The sequence below is a fragment of the Thunnus thynnus genome, chromosome 13 (assembly GCF_963924715.1).
Source record: "Thunnus thynnus chromosome 13, fThuThy2.1, whole genome shotgun sequence".
Taxonomy (NCBI): domain Eukaryota; kingdom Metazoa; phylum Chordata; class Actinopteri; order Scombriformes; family Scombridae; genus Thunnus; species Thunnus thynnus.
Window position 1 is genome coordinate 7,503,694 of NC_089529.1, and position 20,751 is coordinate 7,524,444.

The window sequence follows — 20,751 nt, forward strand, 5'->3', positions numbered from 1 at the left end:
TGACGTGTCACGTGACTGACCGTCGCCCAGGTTGTGTCGAAAGCATCCTGGTGTTAGCAGTTAGCTAGCAGCTGACAAAAACAATAAGTGAGCTGTAAATATCTTTAACATGGACGAATCATGAACTTGGCTTTAGTGGAGACAAAGAAGATCAGGAACTACCCAAACTGGCCTTTTACCAACATGGTCTGATAGCTGATAGACGAAGAGGCCATTTAACACCGCTAACTAAAACAGCGTTAACGACAGCTAACGTTCAAAGTTTGACGGGCAACAGGAGCAAATGCGTTAGCTAGCTGCTAGTTTGCCAGTTTACTACAAACCACAACAGCTGGATAGGTAACATGTCTAGTTATCGTAGCAATTTTGTTAACTAACTAGCGGTGTACGCACTGAGTAATAACGCGTCGTGTCTGTAAAATTAGCGAAAACGTTATAACTGAGTAACGTCAGGTAACGTTAGTTAGTGAATGACTGCTAGTAATGCTAACGTTAGCCACTTAAACTTCAGGGTAACACATATGTGACAGTTACTCAAAATCAGTGTTGAATGTCTTTGTCATAGTCAGTTGTGAAATAAAGCGAATGATTGCTTAACGCAGTGAGCAGCTACTATCTGATAACAACACGTCTGTGGTTTTTTTTAGATTGATTTCGGCCAATCACATGAGATAAATAATGCGAAACACCAGGATGTCAAGCGAATCGGGATTAATGTCTGGGCAGCAGTATTGTGCAGGAAACACATCTGTCCGGTCATTTCGATAATCCCTGTATTCTCAGTAATGCAGCTACTGTAGATTGTTGTTTTTTAATAGCTGAGAGTTTAGTGTAACATCTTGTAAACACCAAAACATTTGGCAACCCAGTTCATCTTCGACAGTCTCTACAGGGTACAGTCTACTTTTCTGTAAGTTATGCCTGGGGACGCATCTGATAGTGGTGATGACTCCGATGCAAAAACAAACGAAACAGCCTGTACCGTCAAGCATCAAATCACCAATGGTAAGTCGAGCTGTGTAAACAGAGAATACAACCCCTGTAAATTGTAGTTAAATTCCATCATTAAATAAACACAACCTTCGTGAAACGTATACTTTTTAAATGTTGAACCTTTGTCAGGGATGTATTGATTGATTTGAACTCTGGTCATTTTTGAGGCTGGAGTTTGATGTGATGTTTGTATTATATTGTAATATGTTTATCATTTTTCAACTGTGTGCTTCTTCATATACAGTGGGTGGACAACATATTAGAAACACCATCAATACGATGCAGTACAATACAACAAACCCCAAAATGTCCCATAAAATCAAGTCAATACACAAAGTATTTGCTTCACATGATACATGATTCTATTTGTGTTTTTCATTGCTCAGTATATGTAGATCATAGACTGCATGGCCTTCAGCATAAGCTCAAGTAATTAGTCTGACAAGAGCTTACTGCAGCCATGTGCCGAGCTTTCAGAGCATCTGTGTGTCAAACCTGAGGAGCTTGTGAACAGGAGATGCAGGAGATGGGTGCACCGCCTTCAGAAAGGGATGTTGACTTAGTTTGTGGTGCTTCAGCCTGAATACAAATTTGATCGAGACTTATAGTGTTACTCTACTCAGAAAATCCACTCTGAATCGTATAAAGCAGATAACGGCTGCTGCATCTTCTCTCAGTAGGTTGAACATTTAAAGTAAGTCGCAGGTCTGGCCGTGTGTGGTGTTATAGAATATTTTTCATCAGCTGTCACAGGAATAATGTATTACTGTGCTTACAGTGATCTCATCAGTTGGGATGTAGATATTGATTGAAGTGAAACAACCATCAACGTTTTAATCTATAGCGTGTATATAGAGACTCTATTCTAGTAATAGTGTTGTAATACCTGCAAAATAGCGATAGTCTTCAAAAAATATATATATTTATATAACATATGAGTTTTTCACTTTTAGCTCATGGGTCATTCCCTGTCAAATCAGACAGAATCCAGGAAAGTGGTTGCAGCACAGTTTCAGATTTTGTTCAGAGTTTGTCTATATAATATTTGGATCCCAAAACTAAGGCCTGTAAAATATTTTTGTTCAATTCCTGTTTTTTTTTTTAATTTTTACACTCTCAAAAATGCCTTTTCTGGGAAGCCATGTTTGGGAATTAATATCTTGAAAACTGTTGTTCCTAGCTTCACCAAACTTTGTAGGATGGAAGACAAACATGTTCTCAGTATGACTGAACCATTGTACTGCATGCGTATTCATTTTCTATAAAGCCCAGGATTTGGAAAAAAGTGCAAAATTCCCTAATGAGAGTGATATTGAGGGTATTATAAACCCATTTTTATGCACCCATATGGTATCAATTATTTTTTCTTCAAAATACAATATTTTATTAATTTTGTGTCATTTTGAGGTCTCTACCACTAATGGACATGAAGATATTATGAATAAACCAAGGCGTGGTAGCATTTTTTTGGTCATTTTCATAGGATCAAAATGGTATATGGGGTAGCTAGTAGGAACATAAAAATGGAAATGTGGAAATAGCTTAATGTATGGTCATTTAGTGTACAGAATGCCAGTGTCTCTTCCATGTTCCCTTCATAGATACATGTGCATAGTTATGAAGGCATTGCTTTAACTCTAGGGGGAAAAAATTTCCATCATGAAGAAGCAGGGTCTTCCCTTATTATCTGTACCTATGTGAGTCCCCGCCTCTGAAATATTGATTGGAGTTAAGAAATACATGTTTTCTGTAGGTCATTAATACAAGCTATATTCTTTACTATCAGGGCATATAGCTTTATAACATGCACATTGTAAAACTACATGTATACACACATCCAACCTTTTATGTGATAACACATTAAGATTCTCCCACTGGAGCCTGAGAGGGCCAATTAGGATACCACTTATTCCTCCTTATACCAGAGGTTTTATCAAAATATTTCACTTATTTTCAATATCCAAGACCTTACTGGTGACACATTCCCATCTCAAATGCCCTCTATTCCAATGAACATACTGAAAACATGTTTATCCTTTATTTCTTACAATTCCTATGACACAGGAATTCAATAATCATGGAGATACTGAGGTGAAAAAATGTAATCCTGAAATGAATGTTTTTCTGCCAGAGGTAAAATATCTCTCAAATCTGTGTCTATTTTTGTATGAAGGAAAAACAGAAGGACATTGGCACTTTGTACCCTTAATAACCATACACAAGCAATTTCCATCTACATTTTAATGTTCCTACTAGCTTCCTTACATACCATTTTGGTCCTATGAAAATGACCAATATGCTACCATGCCATGTTTTATTCATAATATCTTCATGTCTTCTGCTGGTAGAGGCCTCAAATATTGGCACAAAATTAATAAAAGATTGTATTTGCAGAAAAAATAATGATTGATATCATATTGGTGCAAAAATGTGTGTTTGTAGTACCTTCAATATCACTCTCATTCAGGAATTTTGCACTTTTTCCAAATCTACGGCCTTATAAAAATAACATGGCATGCAATACAGGCTTTTAATGGTTTTGGCAAACAGAACATGTTTTTCTTCTATCCTACAAAGTTTGGTGAATCTAGGAACAATACCTGTCAAGATATTAATGCCTAAACGTGGCTCACCAGAGAAGGTGTTTTTGAGGCTATAAAAATGAAATAATATCAAGGGCTGAAAAAAATATGAAAACATAGGATTTAACCAGAAATATTTTACAGGCCTTGGTTTTGGGACCCATTCATCATATAGACAAGGTTTGAACAAAATTTGAGACGGTGCTGCAACAACTTTATCTGATTTGAAACAGAATGACCCGCATTGATAATCTCTAATATTATGATGATTTTGTCAAGTCTCTTGTGTAGACTGCTGATAGTCAATCTCAGTTCATGTGTGAGGCTAAACTGACTTGCTCACAATTAAAACTAAGTATCTCTTAAAAGTTAGACATATGTTTCTAATTACTTTAAGAGATGTTAATGCATTTTTTAAATGTTTGCAGTGTACTGAAAAAAAATGAGCATATTTGCTGTATGTTTTGAAGACGTTTTCTTCATTCTGCCACTAGCTAACCTCACAGGACACACTGAGAGGGTCGGCATGGAGAACTTTGAGCTGCTCAAAGTCTTGGGCACTGGAGGTAAGTGTCAAGTGAAGCGTGAAATATATGAAATACAATTATAAGTGTTGTCAAACCTTAAGAAAAACTTGAGTGAAATGTCAGTATGGAAAATACAGAGCAGACAGGATGTGTTTTCTTGCCATGGTTAAATATCTTTGGGGTAGAGTGTTTGTAATTGATATTCATAGCCGGTATAGAGAAAGCATCCCTGAGGACTTCAGCGCTGTGACAAAACATGTCTTTACATTCATATCCTGGTTTGGGAGTTGCAAATCATCAAGACAGCATGTCTAATATGCGGATGTTTAGAGGGTAGACCAGATGCTGTAGATGTCTTTGTTATTAGACCTCTGCCGTACTAAATACCTATGGGAGATATGAGAAGCGGCTTCTATCAACAGAACAACACCTGATTAAATTTAGTGTTCAGGAATGCTTTTGCATATATTTAGCTGAGTTAAATCATTTCTGCACCTGTTCACCTTGTGATCGTGTTTTGCAGCAGCTCCACAACTAATTAAGGCACAATCTGATGATGTTTCTTTGTTTGCTGGTACTTGTGGGGCTCTCTTTCAAGAAGTTATTGAATGACTGGAGGAAATATTTGTTTGTCTTTGTCTAGCTTATGGAAAAGTGTTTTTGGTCAGGAAGAACAGCGGCCACGATGCAGGCCAGCTATATGCAATGAAGGTGAGTCTGTAATATTGAACTACATGTGATCACAAAACTGTTTCTTGGCTCAAAAAATGAATCACTGGGCTTTGCTTTAAATCTAAGACAAGAAACCTTTTGAAATGTTTTATGTTGATGATGAATTGATTTTGTTTGTATTCAAAAGTATATGTAATACTTAATTTCTTGGGCACATTTTGTTACTTTGAAATAAACACATGAAGAGATGTCACTCTAAAAATGATAGGCAACAAAGTGAAGTTTGCTATAACTTAATACAGTATTTTTCTTCACCTGGTCTGTAGGATTAAATCCATTTAGGATGTGTAGGTTTTCCTGGTGTTGACTTAATATACTGATGGAAAACCCCAATCAGTCAAAATATAAGTACGTTTATTTTATATACTACTCTAGGTGCTAAAGAAAGCAGCTATCGTTCAGAAGGCAAAGACAACGGAACATACTCGCACGGAGAGGCAGGTGCTGGAGCACATCCGCCAGTCTCCCTTCCTGGTCACACTCCATTATGCCTTTCAGACGCAGAGCAAGCTGCATCTCATCCTGGGTGAGTTCTGGGACACAAAGGTCTAACCAAATATGTAGAACTCATGTCTCTTCAGTCTTGAAGTTCTGAATAGATGTTCTCTTTATGTTTCTGTGTATTACTGTTTGTGTGTCTGTTGGCCTTTTGTGCATAATGTGTGTTTGCGTAATTTTTGTATATGTCTATTCAAGCTCCCTGTGTATTTGTCTGTGTGTGTGAGTGCAGACTATGTGAGCGGCGGGGAGATGTTCACTCATTTGTACCAGCGGGATCACTTTCCAGAGGAAGCGGTGCGGATTTATATTGGGGAAATAATCCTTGCTCTGGAGCACCTGCACAAGGTGGGCGTTTCTCCTTCCAGTACTATAACTTCAATCTTCATTTATTGATTTTTGGGCACCAGAAAGCAGAAGAAAGACAAGGTGAGCTTAAAGAGCTTAGAGTGCAGTGATATCACCTTATAGAATTGTTATGTCTGACGTGTTGGAAAGCAGTTTCCTACTCACACAGTTTTGACGGAGCAACATTATCATCCTATTGGAATCGTGTTTCTCTCCATCTGACTAATGTTAGTCCCATATTTGGTGACCTTTTAGCTCTGGTTTAGTCACCACCACCTCTTTAGTGAAGGAGTAAACTGTAATGCTAAACTTTCTTTACCAGATAGTTGTTAAATTTGACATCAGTTTGATGCTGGGCAGGAAGTCAACTCTGTGCTATTGTTTTACCACCTGAAATACTCTTTAGCTCACTAAAGTTACCTAGTGGTTATCTAATAATGTTTCAAAACTACTGTAGCTGTAAATTTAGCTCTAACCTCAGGTGAACAACTGTGCCATTAAGTGATCTTTATGTCATCTTCTAGCATATGCACAAAGCACTGTATGCAGGGAAGATAGAGTGTGTGCATTTTCAAGGATGTTTTAGAACTTTACGAGTACACTCCTGAGGTTCTTATGAATCAGCTTAGTCTGTAACTAAGTAAAGACACTTGCTGGGCAAACTAGATTCACAGTTAAGCATTTAAATAATTAATATAGGCTGAAAACCATAATGTTGACTGTTAGGAATTGTTCCTTTGCATAGCATCAAGTAAAACCATGTAAATAACAGCACCTTTGGTGAGCTGTGTTCTCATTTCCTGAGGTAATGTTGCAATTAAGGGTTGCACTTCTGTTTGTGTAGCTGGTCAGGCAGTTTACTTTGACAAGTTTAGGAGTTAGACCTTTAGAAGATTAGAACTACTGAATGGGCTTGGAAAATGCTGTGATTACTGAAAACAATCGGTAGATAATGGGTCATTTTTTGTTTTCTTATGAAGATTTTTACCATATACTGTGCACAATGAAAGCCATCTCTGTTCACAAATCACAGCACGTACCATACAATTAACTGGTACGTATTTTTGTTTTGTTCAGCTTGGGATTGTGTACCGAGACATCAAATTGGAAAATATTCTTCTAGACAATGAAGGACATGTGGTATTGACTGATTTTGGGCTCAGCAAAGAGTTTCTGGTTGAAGAGGTACGTAAACACGAAGTGGGCAATGATACATGGAACGTTCGTCATTTGTTATCGCAATCTTAACAATGATTTGTTCCTATTATAATTGTTTTTACGGTCATACTTTATCTTCACTTTCTTCTTATTACAGAAGGAAAGGACCTACTCTTTCTGTGGCACTATTGAGTACATGGCACCTGAAATCATCCGGGGGAAGGCGGGACATGGCAAGGTAAAGATATGACAGTAAGGCAGCGAGCACTGGTTTCCAGTGTTCAGATAATTTTGGTAATGTTAAAGATTTTAAATGATCTCAATGAGCACCTGTGAAGTAAGGTTCAAATTATATATTTTTTACATTCAGTTTGATGATAGGCTACCTCATCTGCGTGTAATTTGTCCATTTTTCTTTATGTAATGTATTTTTAACCCGTCTCCTCCCTCAGTCGGTAGATTGGTGGAGCCTCGGGATCCTGATGTTTGAGCTGCTGACGGGAGCATCTCCTTTTACTTTGGAGGGAGAGAGGAACTCCCAGAGCGAGGTGTCAAAGTGAGTGCTGCTGACTCCTTAAAATATGTATCCAAATCTCAATCATCTTTATTCTCAACTCATAAAAATGATCTCAGCCATTGTGTTGAAAGTACCATTTACTTAACTTTTTTAACTTAACTAATTTGAGTTGTCTTAGTATGTTATGAGGGTGCTATGTTAATAAAATAGGACTTATTATCATCTTTTCCACCCTCCTCAGACGTATTTTGCGCTGTGATCCACCATTCCCCTCTATGATTGGACACACTGCTCAGGACCTGCTCAGGAAGTTGTTGGTGAAAGATCCCCACAAGAGACTGGGCTCTGGACCACGGGGGGCTGAAGACATCAAAGCACATTCCTTCTTCAAGGTTCCTCTTTCTTCAGCTGCTACTCACTCAAGTGCCTCTCTTCTTCCATCTGCCCTTTTTACTGATTCATAACTCTTCCCATCTGCTTTTTGTTTGCCCGACAGGGACTAAACTGGGATGACCTAGCCCAGAAGAAGGTGCAGAGTCCATTCAAGCCAGAGTTGAAGAGTGAACTTGACGTGGGGAACTTTGCTGAGGAGTTCACGGGGATGGATCCAGTCTACTCTCCAGCAAGCACGCCCCCAAGCACAGACCGCCTGTTCCAGGTCAGTCCTTGCTGTCTCAACCTGGACACTAACAAAAGCTGGATTTCCAATATATAAAATATCCATAACTATCATCTGAAAATATTGTCATTCTGAAATGCGAGCCTGATAATAAAGATAATAGAAAAGTGTGTCTTAATTCCTTTTTTATTAATAGAGTTGTGTGTTTGGATGTATGTTTTTTGATAATGATGTTGTGTTTTTTAGGTAGACTGCTTCCTCTATCATTCACAGCAGTCTACTCAGAGTCTACTACCTCGTCATAAACCCAACATCTCTTCTCTGTTTTTTTAGGGCTACTCGTTTATTGCTCCCTCCATCCTGTTCAATAAGAACGCGGTCATGGGAGACTTTGTAGAGTCCCAGATTCGTGCTGATCGACCAGGCTCGGCCTCTGTCCAACGCAGTGCAATGTTAGAGGTATGGATATTCACTTATAAACCCATTTTTGGTTAAGGTGTGAAGTGATTTAGGAATAAAGATATGTTTTAAGGGCAGTCTTGCAATGTTTTTGCAAGGTTACCTCACTAACATAAAGTGTCTTGACTTTATTTGAAGTTTTTCTGCAATCTAGACAGATGTGAAATAGCAGCTAAAAAAGGCTCAGCATAGTGTTTGTTAATCAGGGCAGAAAGGAAGGAAGAGACAAAGAGAAACTAGTTTTATTTAGCCTAGTTTATTAAACCTGCAATGCGGAACTTTCACATATAAATATCTACTGTTACATTCAAGCCCTTGCCAAATGTTTTCACATCATGCTGATTGAGATTTATCTGCTGATTGAGTTGTGTCAGATAAATCTGTCTGTATTTCACAGTATATGGAGTTTTTAAATCTCAGGTAGGGCACAACATTCCTGAACTGCCCATTTAGCCATTAATCGTGTGGGTCTTCTAGACTTTCCAAACGTTGTAGGACCTAATGGATCAAATTCTGACAGTGAAACGAGTCATTTCACGGGGCTTGTGTGGCGCTCAAAACAATTTATCCACCGTTTTACAGCTGTAACAGCAGATTATGGCCAGTGGTGTACTGGCATACTGGGACAAATCCCGGTAAGCAGGTGGGCTTCGAAAAAAATATGTTTTCGGGCCTGTGTACTGTCAAAACATATCAGTTTTTACCGGCCCTCTCTGTGCGCCTGTCATTGGGGGTGCGCATGAGAGCGTGCTGCATGCCTATGTCAAGCAATCACAGCCGAGCACCCCCCCTTTACTCTCACTGCCAGAAGGGGGAGAAAAAAGTCCTGCAAACCAGCTTTAACTAAAGTTGGCCTACCTTATTTCAAGAATTTTATCACAAAATAGGTGTTTTAAATCAGTGCAGTGTAATCCTACTGCACATGTCCAAACCAGTGGTTTTAAACTGTATAGATCTACTAGACAGGCTTGTCCTACATCTCCAGTCATATTCACAGTAACACTTGAAACATTTGCCTGTGCTGTTAGAGATAATCAGAACATAAATGGTATCTTTTTGGTTATGATTTCAAAGCCAATCTTTATGCAGATGACATTTTGCTAACACTGTCTAACCTAGGTGACTCAGTTCCTCATCTCTCCTCTCTGTAATCTAGACGGATGTAAAGTAGCATCTAAAAAAGGCTCAGCATAGTGTTTGTTAATCAGGATAGACAGGAAGGAGGGGAGGAAGAGAAAGTAGTTTAGTTTGTTAACCAAAGTTGGCCTATCTTATTTCACAGGATGTTTTGTCATATCATATCAAGGCTTATGCAATATGGAAGAAATATCACAATAATCACGAGGCTTTGTTCTGATATCAATGTGCAATATTATAGTAAATGTTTAGGAATGGAAAATCTCAGGTCATGAGACTGCCTGTTGGAAAGGGAAGTCAAATTGGAGCTACATATCATTTTCATTTGGCCTTCTCAAATGTTACATAATACATACATTTGACGTAGTAATTGTTTGCATTGCTATTGTAACAACAAAAATGTGTATCACAGCTCATTACATTATGTAAAACAACCCAACAGCGTGGTTATGATAGACATTGATATGTTGAGCAGTCAGGTTTCATGTGATTGTAAAGGCAAATTTTATCACTATATAAATCCAAAAATATTTGTTTGTTTATAACAAACCCTTGTTCGGTACATAAATGCTCATTCATCAATGTGCACCGAAGCCAGATCTTTGTGCTGGTAGCCATGTCTTATTGCACAAGAAAATAACTAATAAACACATCTCTCAGGCTTAAAGTCACACGCTTTCCCTTCTTTATTTAGGAATCCCAGTTTTTCCAGCACTATGAGCTGTGTCTCCACGGGCCACCTTTAGGTGAGGGTAGTTTCTCTGTGTGCAGGAAATGCAGACACAAGCAAAGTGGCCATGAGTTTGCAGTCAAGATCGTCAGCCGCAGGTGAGTCTTAGTACATGACTCTTACATAACTTTGTGTTTGTGTGTTTACTGTATCACTGCACCATCTGATTGTATAAGTGACAGAATGTTTGTTTCTTGTATACCTTTCCATTCTCCTTCTGAGATGCAGAGTATTAACCCTAGAAAGAATTTTGTGACAAAACAGACATTTTAAATTGGCTCCAAACCAGTGCTAGACAGGGTTGTCCTGCATCTCCAGTCATGTTTACACTAGCACTTGAACCATTAGCCTGTGCCATTAGAAGTAATCAAAGTAGAAATTAAAAATTAACATTAAAGATTTTACAGTGTCTGATCACTTAGCTTCTACCTGCACTGTATGGGGAACACAAGGGTTGAAATATTTAGAGATGAATGGTCCTAAGCTCTGGAAAAAAGTAAAAGACCTCAAGAGATGGATGAATTTGCCTTTATCATTATGGTGGAGAGCAGACGTGATAAAAATGAATGTACTCCCCAGACTGTCTTTTCTCATTTCCACCATTCCTCTAAAGTTTCCACAGCTATGATTCAAGGAAATTAACAAATTGTCTGGAAACTGGTTTTTAACAAGGTTTGGCAGCAGGAACGTATTACCAAATTGTGCCAATTTCTTTCTAATGGCAATATTATTGATTTTACTAGATAAATGCAGTATGATTTTAATGATGCCAACTTTTTTCAGTATATCCAGCTGAAAATGTCACTAAAAGGTTACATTGTTAATGGCATAACATTTAGCCATAAAGACACAGTGAGTAGTGATGGCAAAGGAACTGTTTTCAAACCTTGTCAAATTCTGTTGAACACTTTTGATAATTGTTGTACTAATAATAAAAAAAGGAAAAGACTAAAACTAAATAAACCTAGGAGTATCTCTCACTATAGACCAGTGGGAAAACATATTGCAGCTTTTATTATTTGTCAGACTATTTTAAGCATAAAGTTATTCAGTCAAAGGTTTTATTCAGGTCAGATATATATAATCCCCCACAAATGAATGAATTGTGTTTTAAATGGGTCAGAGTGGCAGGACAGGTACATTAATACATCTACTGTGGCACTGCCCCGCAGAGAAAACATTCTGCGCTGAGGTGGTAAGCTTTTTAAGTCATATGTTTTGTATAAATATCCCATTATGCCATAAATTATGTCTCTCAGTAAAGAGGACCACACTCATTCATTGGAAATGGAGAAAACCAAATTGTTTTCATCTGAAGAACTGGCTTAAAGATGATTTTGATATTTGACATCAATGGAACAAGCAGCTACAGATCCTCAGGGGCTGAATAATGGACATCTGACATTTTTCATAATTTTTTCAGTTGTTTTTATAGATGTTTTTCTTTGGTTCCTTGTCTGCTGTTTGAAACAATATGTACCATGATGATTTCTTTCCTCTTGTGTGTGTGGGCGTGCTGAGGATTTGTTCTCGTGTAGAGGGTGCTACTCTGTACTCTGTGCTGTTGGGAGGGTCGCAGGCTGGAGGAACTGTGAATCTGTCCCATTTGCGGCAGGATTGGGCCAGTGCCTTGAGTACCACCCACCCCTCACCCACTAACTGTGTATTATTTTGTGTATCTCTCTCGTATGTGTGTTTGTCTCAAGTATTGAACAGTGAAGTAAAATTGTTTTCTTTTGATTTTATTAGAATGGAGGCAAACACCCAGAGGGAGATTGCTGCTTTGAGGCAATGTGAGGCTCACCCAAACATCGTGAAGCTGCATGACGTCTATACTGATCAGGTACAATGGAAAAATCCAGGAAACCAATGTATAATGACATGTACAATTCCTTAATTAATTTAATATACTGTATGCACATTTGAGGATAGAAACTTTGCAATACTGGATATAAAGCTATCTGCAATGGTGAAAAATGTCATCACAACCCCTTCTTTTTGCACATCTCCTTCTCTCTCAGTACCACACATATTTAGTGATGGAGCTTCTGCAAGGTGGGGAGCTGCTAGAGAGGATCAAGAAGAAGAAACTCTTTGGAGAGGCGGAAGCCAGTCAGCTGTTACAGAGCCTGGTCTCAGCTGTCAGCTTCATGCACGAGGCTGGAGTCGTGCACAGAGACCTCAAACCAGAGGTGGGCTATGATTTGATGACTCAATTGATTTCCGTAAACATACAGAATCTCCCACTTAATTCAAAACAATTCCACTGTATCACATCGGATTGAAATTAAAAATCCATTTTTAATAATTCAAAACGAAACTCGTGCCAGTGAAGTTAGAAAGGAAGCCAAGGTGAGTAGAATTACTGATGAGAGAGAACGAGAGTGGGAACAAGAACAGAGTGAAGTTTTAATTATCTCAGTGTTTTTCCTCTGTGAACTGCATGTGTCGTGCGCCTCCAGGATATCTCACATAAACTGGCAGATCTTTAACCAACCAGTCTGATGTGTGTGAATGTTTGTGTGGTTATTTTGGGACAGCATTTTCACATGATTAAATAAAAGTAAACACCGTGGACAGTCGTGCATACTGTCTGCGCTGCAGTACGGCACAAAATGAAGGCTGCAGATTTATCACACATGTATCTTGATTTCAGAAGGCTGTCGGGATTTAATTAACTGAAGGACATGACTTTCATACAGTATAAAGCAGCTGTGAATGACAGCAGTGAAGAATCACCCATTTTAGTTCTGCACAGTGTTTTACTGAGCTGCCTGCTGTAATTACATAAACCTTTATCTTTGATGCTGATCTAAATGCATTTCCTGGTTTATCAAAACATTATCTACATTATTCTACAATTCATGCACATTTCCTCTCTAAGCATTTAGTTTGCGCTTATTGTCAGAATCACCAAATGTTGAATCATAGTCAGGTGTGTGATGTGGAAACAGCTCTTGTCTCACTCAAATATCCACAACTAATTTTGACACCTCATTTGAATGATAACACTTCATCATTGGCCCCTATTCCCACCTTTGTGCTGCATGTGCTGCAAAATACCAAACACATACAGTATATCAAGGTCAGGAACATACCAACTTGCAGTATTTAATAGTGGTATTTAGTGCTCTGTCAGGAAAAAATGAGGCCTGAGTGTAAAAGGTAAAGAAAAATAAGTGGATGATCATGTTTCTTGTCGGTTTATCTTACAGAACGTGCTGTTTGCAGATGAGGGAGAGAGCTCTGTGCTGAAAGTGATAGATTTTGGATTCGCCCGCCTGTGCCCCGCAGGCAGCGCCCCCCTGCAGACTCCTTGCTTCACGCTGCAGTACGCTGCACCTGAACTTTTTGAGAGCGCAGGATACGACAAGGCCTGTGACCTCTGGAGTCTTGGGGTCATCCTGGTAATTTCACTCAAAACTGTTGATTTGATCACATCAGACAGGCTAACTGAAGTGCTCATTACTATCTGTGTGTGTTTTTTTTACTATCAGTACACCATGCTGTCAGGCCAGGTGCCATTTCAGAGCGAGCAGCAGGGGATGACCTCATCGTATGCTGCCGACATCATGCAGAAGATAAAAGAGGGAGATTTCTCATTGGATGGGGAGGCCTGGAAGGGTGTGTCAGAGGATGCAAAAGAGCTTGTGAAAGGTATGAGATGTGGTTTGCTTTTACTGACGCATGTTCTGATTCTGTTTCTGTCTGCACTGTTGGCAAATAGCATGGTGGATGGCTTACAGTGTTCCCACTGTTTTCTAGCCGTGAGAGGAATGTCAATGCAAGTCAGCTTGTTAGCCCGCGTCATTATCTTGTTCTCTTGTCTGTGTCTCTTTCTCTGTTTTAACCCTTTGCTCTATGATTTAAGGTCTACTGACAGTGGATCCAGAGATGCGTCTCAAACTCTCTGATCTGAAAGAGAACAGCTGGCTGCAAGGCGGAGCATCCATGTCCACCACTCCTTTGTGCACTCCAGATGTGCTGGAGTCCAGTGGGCCCACTGTCCGCACCTATGTCAACGCCACCTACAAGGTAACAGCATTGTGTATTAATGTCTCAGAGTTTTTGAAACAATATGTTAAGTGCGTGCACTTAATGTGTCTCATCTCACTGTCATTTTCTTCTCTCACCAGGCTTTCAACCGCGGTAAGAGAGAGGGCTTCTTTCTGAAAAGTGTCGACAACGCTCCCCTTGCAAAACGACGAAAGCTCAAGATGACAAGCACAGGTGTAGAGACCCGATGGAGCTCATCCTCTTCTTCCTCTTCTTCTTCCACTTCCTCCTCCGCCTCTGCAACACCATCCAAAGCACAGCCAAAGCAAACTGTGACCCCAAAGCAGAGCTAGCCTAAATGGCAGTGGGGAGGAAAGTAGAAAAAATGAAGTGGTATGTGCTCATACTGGCAACAAGATGTCCTCCAGTGGTGATACTGTCACCCAGTTCCAAAAAACATACTGACAAACCAAAAGACTGGTTTAGGTTAGCGTTTAGGTTTTCAGCACAAAATTGAATTCCACTTTTTACTAACATGGTAAAGCAACTTCATTCATCATGTCGTCGTGCATTATTTTCCCCAAACCACACATGTATTTTGGATGTAAGATGAGATGGTAGAGGTCTAGTTTGGCATCTCTAAGATGTACAGAAATTGGTTGCCTTGAGAAAAATGAATACATATTCAGTATTCGCTCACTATAATGTGGTGACATCACACACTAAAAGTTAAAAATGAGACATTTACCTGTTTTCACTGTGGGTAAGAAACAGTGCCTGGTTATATAGGGATAAAGGGAAAAAGGAGCCATAAATGAGCAGAAGCCATATATACAGCAAAGCAGTGAATATATCAATTGAGCCGGTGTGAATACACACTTAATTTGCACATAGCAAACGAGTAGTCCTTCCAGTAATTTGCAGATTTAATACTTTGATTGTATCTAGTTATTTTTAACTTTGCCACACATAATGATTTGGCCACTGCTTTACAAGTGCTTTGCCACATGTAGGCACTCTGCTCTGTAAAGATAGCGAAACGTAATTTTTTTTTTTTTAACTTTTCTAAATTGTTTAGGTTGGTCAAAAATAATCTAGCTGTTTGCACTATTTGCAGAGAATGTAAATGATCAAATGGTTGAAAAGGAAAGAATATTTCTGGACTGAGCGCTGAGGGAAATGCTTGTGATATGTAGAACCTTGGAGATGGCAAAGGATGATTATTGCTGTAGTCGAAATCTTCTCTATTGAATACAGTTTTAACTGTGTGATGATCTTCAGTCCAAAGGACACTGACAAAGCAGTGGCACCTCTAATACACTACCAACTCTACAGATCCCACTGAACACAACACGGAGCTCATGTCTTGATACGCTGCTCCGATGATGTGTTTTGATAAACAATCAGTTTGATTTGAAGTGGTCGCAGTACTAACTAAGTGTCCAACAGTAGCAGCACCTGTAACAAGAGATGAAGACACAGAAGTAGTCATGAGATACAGAGCGATTTTCTTGTCATATTTGCTGTAAATTACTCGCATTATTGTGCCTGTCTGAGGATTTCTAGCATGCTAATCTGTTGTGATGATGAATTATAAGAACATTTTCTATATTTTGGTATTTCGGGCTCATTAAGAAAGTGTCACTCAGAATGTTTGCACGTAGATTGGAGCAAAAATTGATTTAACTGATTTTTGAGTGCACATTGTCTTGGGCTGGTGATTTTTAAAAGGGTATTGCAGTTTTCTATTAGCCTATCAGACCAGCGCCAAATGCAGCTATTACAAATAAAATCAGATTTGATACAGTGAAGTATTGTTGCCTGTCGATTACGCTTTGATTTTAAGATTTAAGTTTGTTGTCACCTGGGCTGCATAGGTCACCCAAATATGTCTTTTTACAGATGTGGTTCAAAATATTTTATTGCTTTGAAATGAAAATGATGTTATACAATGATACACTTAATCATGACTTTAAAAATGGTTCTTTGGAGACCATCCTGCGAGAGCTGTTGTGTATATACTCATCCTTGATTTAGAGCAAAAAATGATGTCTGTAATGATTTAATGGTATGGTATAGTCTCCTGATGTAATTATGTTTTTATTGGATTTTTTTTTTTTTTTTTTACATGTTGCACAGTTGATCAATTAAACACATTTCAGCTTTAAAGGTGCTTTCACTGATATTTATTACATGTAATTGATTTTAATGCTGTGGTAATGGGATTCATGTGAAATTGGCTCTTGTTGTGTACCAGCACCGTGTGTGTGTGCGTGGCTGTGTGAGAGCATGAGTGGCGCTGGGAGATTGGTTGTACTGATATTTCTGTACCAGATGAAGCATTATTGCAAGTTACTGTATTATTTTCTTGTTGTTGTTTGCTGCCTTTGTCTTTTTAAAAGGTAACAGGTTGTTTGTGTTTGAAAATTGAACATTTTTACTTAAGAAACTGTGCTTTTATTGGTGTTGATATTCTTTTGTTGTAGTAAATGATATTTTTCTTCTCTCTCTCTCTTTTTTTTTTTGAGCATTACTATTTTACTGAGATGCACTGTCACTGATGTCATAACTGGGAGTTTTATCTTTTGCACCAAGATTTTTTGTTTGGTGCAAAATAAACTACTTTTAAATAGATGGTGTGTGTGTTGTCTTGAGTGCTGATATTGTTTTGTAAGTGATTGTGATAAGAGCGCTCATTAGTTTGAGGACTGTCAGCACCAATTACACTGAGATGCATTAATATTGATGGTTTTTTTTATTGTGAACGATTGGTACTAATAGAGCTTTTTAACAGCAGACATTTTGACATGTTAAAGCAGGAAAAGCACAGGTGCAATTAACGACATTAACGATGGCTGAATCCCATTTATTTATCCCAAATTCATGACGCTGCATTTGTGCATGATGGTTCACCTGTATGGCTTCCTTTGACACTTGAATGGAACTGAACGATCGTCAATGTTGTCAGTTGCACCTGTGCCTTTGCTGCTATGACAAGTCTAAATATGTGCTGTGAAAAACATCTATTGAAAACTTCCACTGGACAAAAGTAATTCCAAAAATGTACCTATTTCATAACAGAGGGAGGACGCTTTAATCAATGTCAAAACAACATGAACTAAACAGTGAAGACAGCCGTTTATGAACTCAAAATCTATGATGTTATTCAAATGTATCTCAAACCCCCTGTCAAATATCTTATATACTGAATATCTTTTTGCAATAAAAAGAGACATTCCTAGTGAAAATTGGTACAGTTTATATGTTGTTAGAGAGAAAGTGACCACTATGAGTTGCTGAAGTCAGATAAGGGGCTTTAAAGTTACTTCACACTAGTCTGAACAACTACTGATACCACCATATTGCACAAAAATGATAGGACAAAATTAGATGTTAAGCAAATTTCTGAGCATATTCATTCATTCCTCAGCTGGGTTGTAGAAAAACTCTTCTGTGAACATGGCTGCCTTTCATCTTTAAACACTGCTGCTTTGAAACCAGTCATAATCTTTTGATAGTTAATAATGACATTTTGATAGATATACTAGATAACAGACCATTCAAACACAGTTGATGGGGGACATTTATGGGCTGAAACATAACAGCAGACTGATTTCAAAGATGCACAATAAACTTCTCCAGATTTTTGAAATTATGTTTTGGTCATGAATTGTTTTTAGTGTATAAAAAAGTTCCCAGTACTCAGAAGGTCAGAGTTCACAAAGGTTTGTTTTTGTATGAAAACCTAATTGTATTTCATTGATCCATATTTATTATCCACCATTTACAGAAAACAGCGTCATGATGAGTGGAACAGCACCTCCGCAAAAGAGGTTTGTTATGTGAGGTACTTGAGACAGGTGATACAGACACGCTGAAGACTTGTTCCAAGTATCATTGTGAATTAGTCAATCTTCAACTTGATCTTCATGTCAAGAATTATTCTTGACTTTCTTGAAATTCCTGAGCCTCATAATTGTTGAAATCTTCAACAGGAAAAATAAAACATATATTTACACTGTTTGTTCAAACTGTATGTAACAGGACTGGCAGGAACAGCACAGTCTGTGGAGTGATTTTAATCTTTTAACAGTGTATGAACAGCCACATACATGCTGGTTTATACACGCACACATATGGCCTAATGACCCTGCAGTCGCTAGTAGGGAACTATAATATCCCATTCAGTGTAATGAGTTTATTGTACCATTAGGTGGCTGCTGTGTGCTGTCCTGTGTTCTTTGTGTCCGCACTGACATAAGATATGACTACTGTATGTTGGTGTGCTCAATGAAATCCTGTGTCATGTGGAGCAGAGCAGCTGGACCCAAATGCAGGAGACTGCAGGCAGAACAAAGCTGAAGAATAACATCTTTATTCTGGCTCAAGTGCAGGTAAAATAAAACTGAACTGAACAAAACTGATCAACAAAGGATCAAACAAGGCTGAATGGCAAACCAGGACTTAAATACTAACTGAACTAATGAGGATATGAGGTGCAGGTGGGGAGATGGGTGGAGAAACTCAAGTGGAGGAAATCAGGAGATGAAAGGAAGAACAGGGAAGAAGCTGACTGGCTGGGGAAAACAGCGATCAGGGCAGGGCTGACGAGGCTGAATCCAGGGCAGGTGTGGAGGGAAAAGCAGGCTGGGGAGAAAAAACTCAAAAGGCAATAGCTGCTCTGGGCTGGGAACACGTCAAAAACAGAATTTCATCCATGAGTAAACTAAAAGCCTACAATATAATCATGTACAATCCTCCTGATATATAAACCGTCATTAATCAAGCTGTCGCAGAATTACATAAATATAACTTAAATAAGTGCACAAGTCATACTGAGCAAACACAGTAAATAAACTTCAGCATTACATTGCCAACCTAGGAACCTTTACCAGAAAACTAGAAACATAAATTGCTGCTGGCATAAACATGAACCAATAAATCTGTCAAGCGGAGTGGTCTGCATATTAAGGCTGCATGTAACATAAATTGGACAGAAAGATAACTGTTGCTCTGAGTTTCAGTTCACTTTTGCACTTAGCAACAATATCTCAAGTGGTCTTTAAATATAATTTGCAATCTTTCTTATCTGTCCTTTTCCCATCAATCCAGTCTTAACAAACAGGGAGAAAGGCCTGAGGGCATCTGGTGGACTGGTGGAGGGACACGGAGCCAGACTGGGACAGAACCATAACATTGTGATATATTTAAAATACTCAATATTGCATTACTTGATTGTTCAATGAATATTCTGTTATGTGCTACATTTCAGACGACATGACAGTTTGAAACACTGCTGAGGACAAGACACCGATTAACAGCACAGAGGACACAAGAACAGGACACTGCCAACACAGAGCAGGACAGAAACGGACACAGTGGTCACCTAATGATACAAGACCTTCATTACACAGGCCAAGACACTAAACTACACAGTCTCACTAAATTTGCACCCTTATTCATTTACCACCAGACCAGGAGTCTGCAGAGTCACTGTACAGTCTACAAACTAGAGAAGCACTGACAGCTGAATCAAACATTTCTGATGACATGTTTTTGCTTTATCTGAAAAATTCCAAGAAAATGAAATTGTTTAAAGCTGGACTTTACAGTGAAGCAGGAGACATCTTGTGTCCAGCAATTAACCTTTTGAAATCAAATATATTTATTCTCATGATGATGATGCTATCTTGCTTATGTTTAGCAGGTATAATCAGTAGGCGATTTGAGGGGGGGTGAGGAGGGATATCATCTCCTTTTTTAGCAAAATGACCAAAATGCATTCCCCTTGTTAACCTGCAATCCCCCCTCTCCAACCACTAGTAGCAGAGAGAGTGATGGGGTAGAGGGGTTGTTTAGTTGAATAGGTTCGTCTAATCTGCCTGACTCATTGATCCTTTATCTGACTGAGTTTTGTGCAAGTTAGAATCTATGGCCCCAACCATGACTCTGAAATATCAGTAGCCTAACTGTGCTGTGTATTGATAAATCCATGGTGCTGTCCATGATGCTGAAGAAGCAGATGGATTTGTAATTGCATCTTTTTCTCTCAGTCCCGCCCCTCTGTCAGTTTCGTCTTGGATATATAATATTTTCTAAACTATATACTATAAGTACTCAATTCTATACTACATACTAGCCTATATACTCTTTAGAGTAGTGTCACCTTCATGATCAAAGTGACAAGTAGCAAAGTGTAGCTGTGGAGGAGCGAGAGGATCATATAGACACAATACTGCCTGTAGTATTCCCACAATATTCCTATATTATTTTTATGGTTATTCAGTAGCCTCTGTGCTGCTGAAAATACATCCCCAGACCAAGCCACCTCTGTAACAAAATATTTTAGGGGAGAGATGACTACAGATATAGTTTTTAGTAAAGATGTTTGGTGTAACTTGGGAGTGGAGCAGATAATGTGACTGAGGTAATTAACCTGCACTGACCGCACTGCG

The 20,751-nt window shown here is 38.7% G+C and overlaps 1 protein-coding gene across 1 annotated transcript; it reads left to right on the top strand.

Moving 5' to 3' along the window:
- The first annotated feature begins 6 nt into the window (after positions 1–6).
- rps6ka4 (ribosomal protein S6 kinase, polypeptide 4) lies at positions 7–16,930 on the top strand. The gene is made up of 18 exons (XM_067607578.1): positions 7–1,005; positions 4,070–4,141; positions 4,746–4,813; positions 5,210–5,360; positions 5,565–5,680; positions 6,758–6,865; positions 6,996–7,076; positions 7,291–7,394; positions 7,597–7,747; positions 7,852–8,013; positions 8,308–8,433; positions 10,265–10,398; positions 12,050–12,143; positions 12,322–12,492; positions 13,516–13,707; positions 13,798–13,957; positions 14,172–14,335; positions 14,437–16,930. Exons 1-18 carry the CDS (start codon positions 918–920, stop codon positions 14,647–14,649), a joined length of 2,355 nt encoding a protein of 784 aa, XP_067463679.1. The 5' UTR covers positions 7–917; the 3' UTR covers positions 14,650–16,930.
- The last annotated feature ends 3,821 nt before the right edge of the window (positions 16,931–20,751 follow it).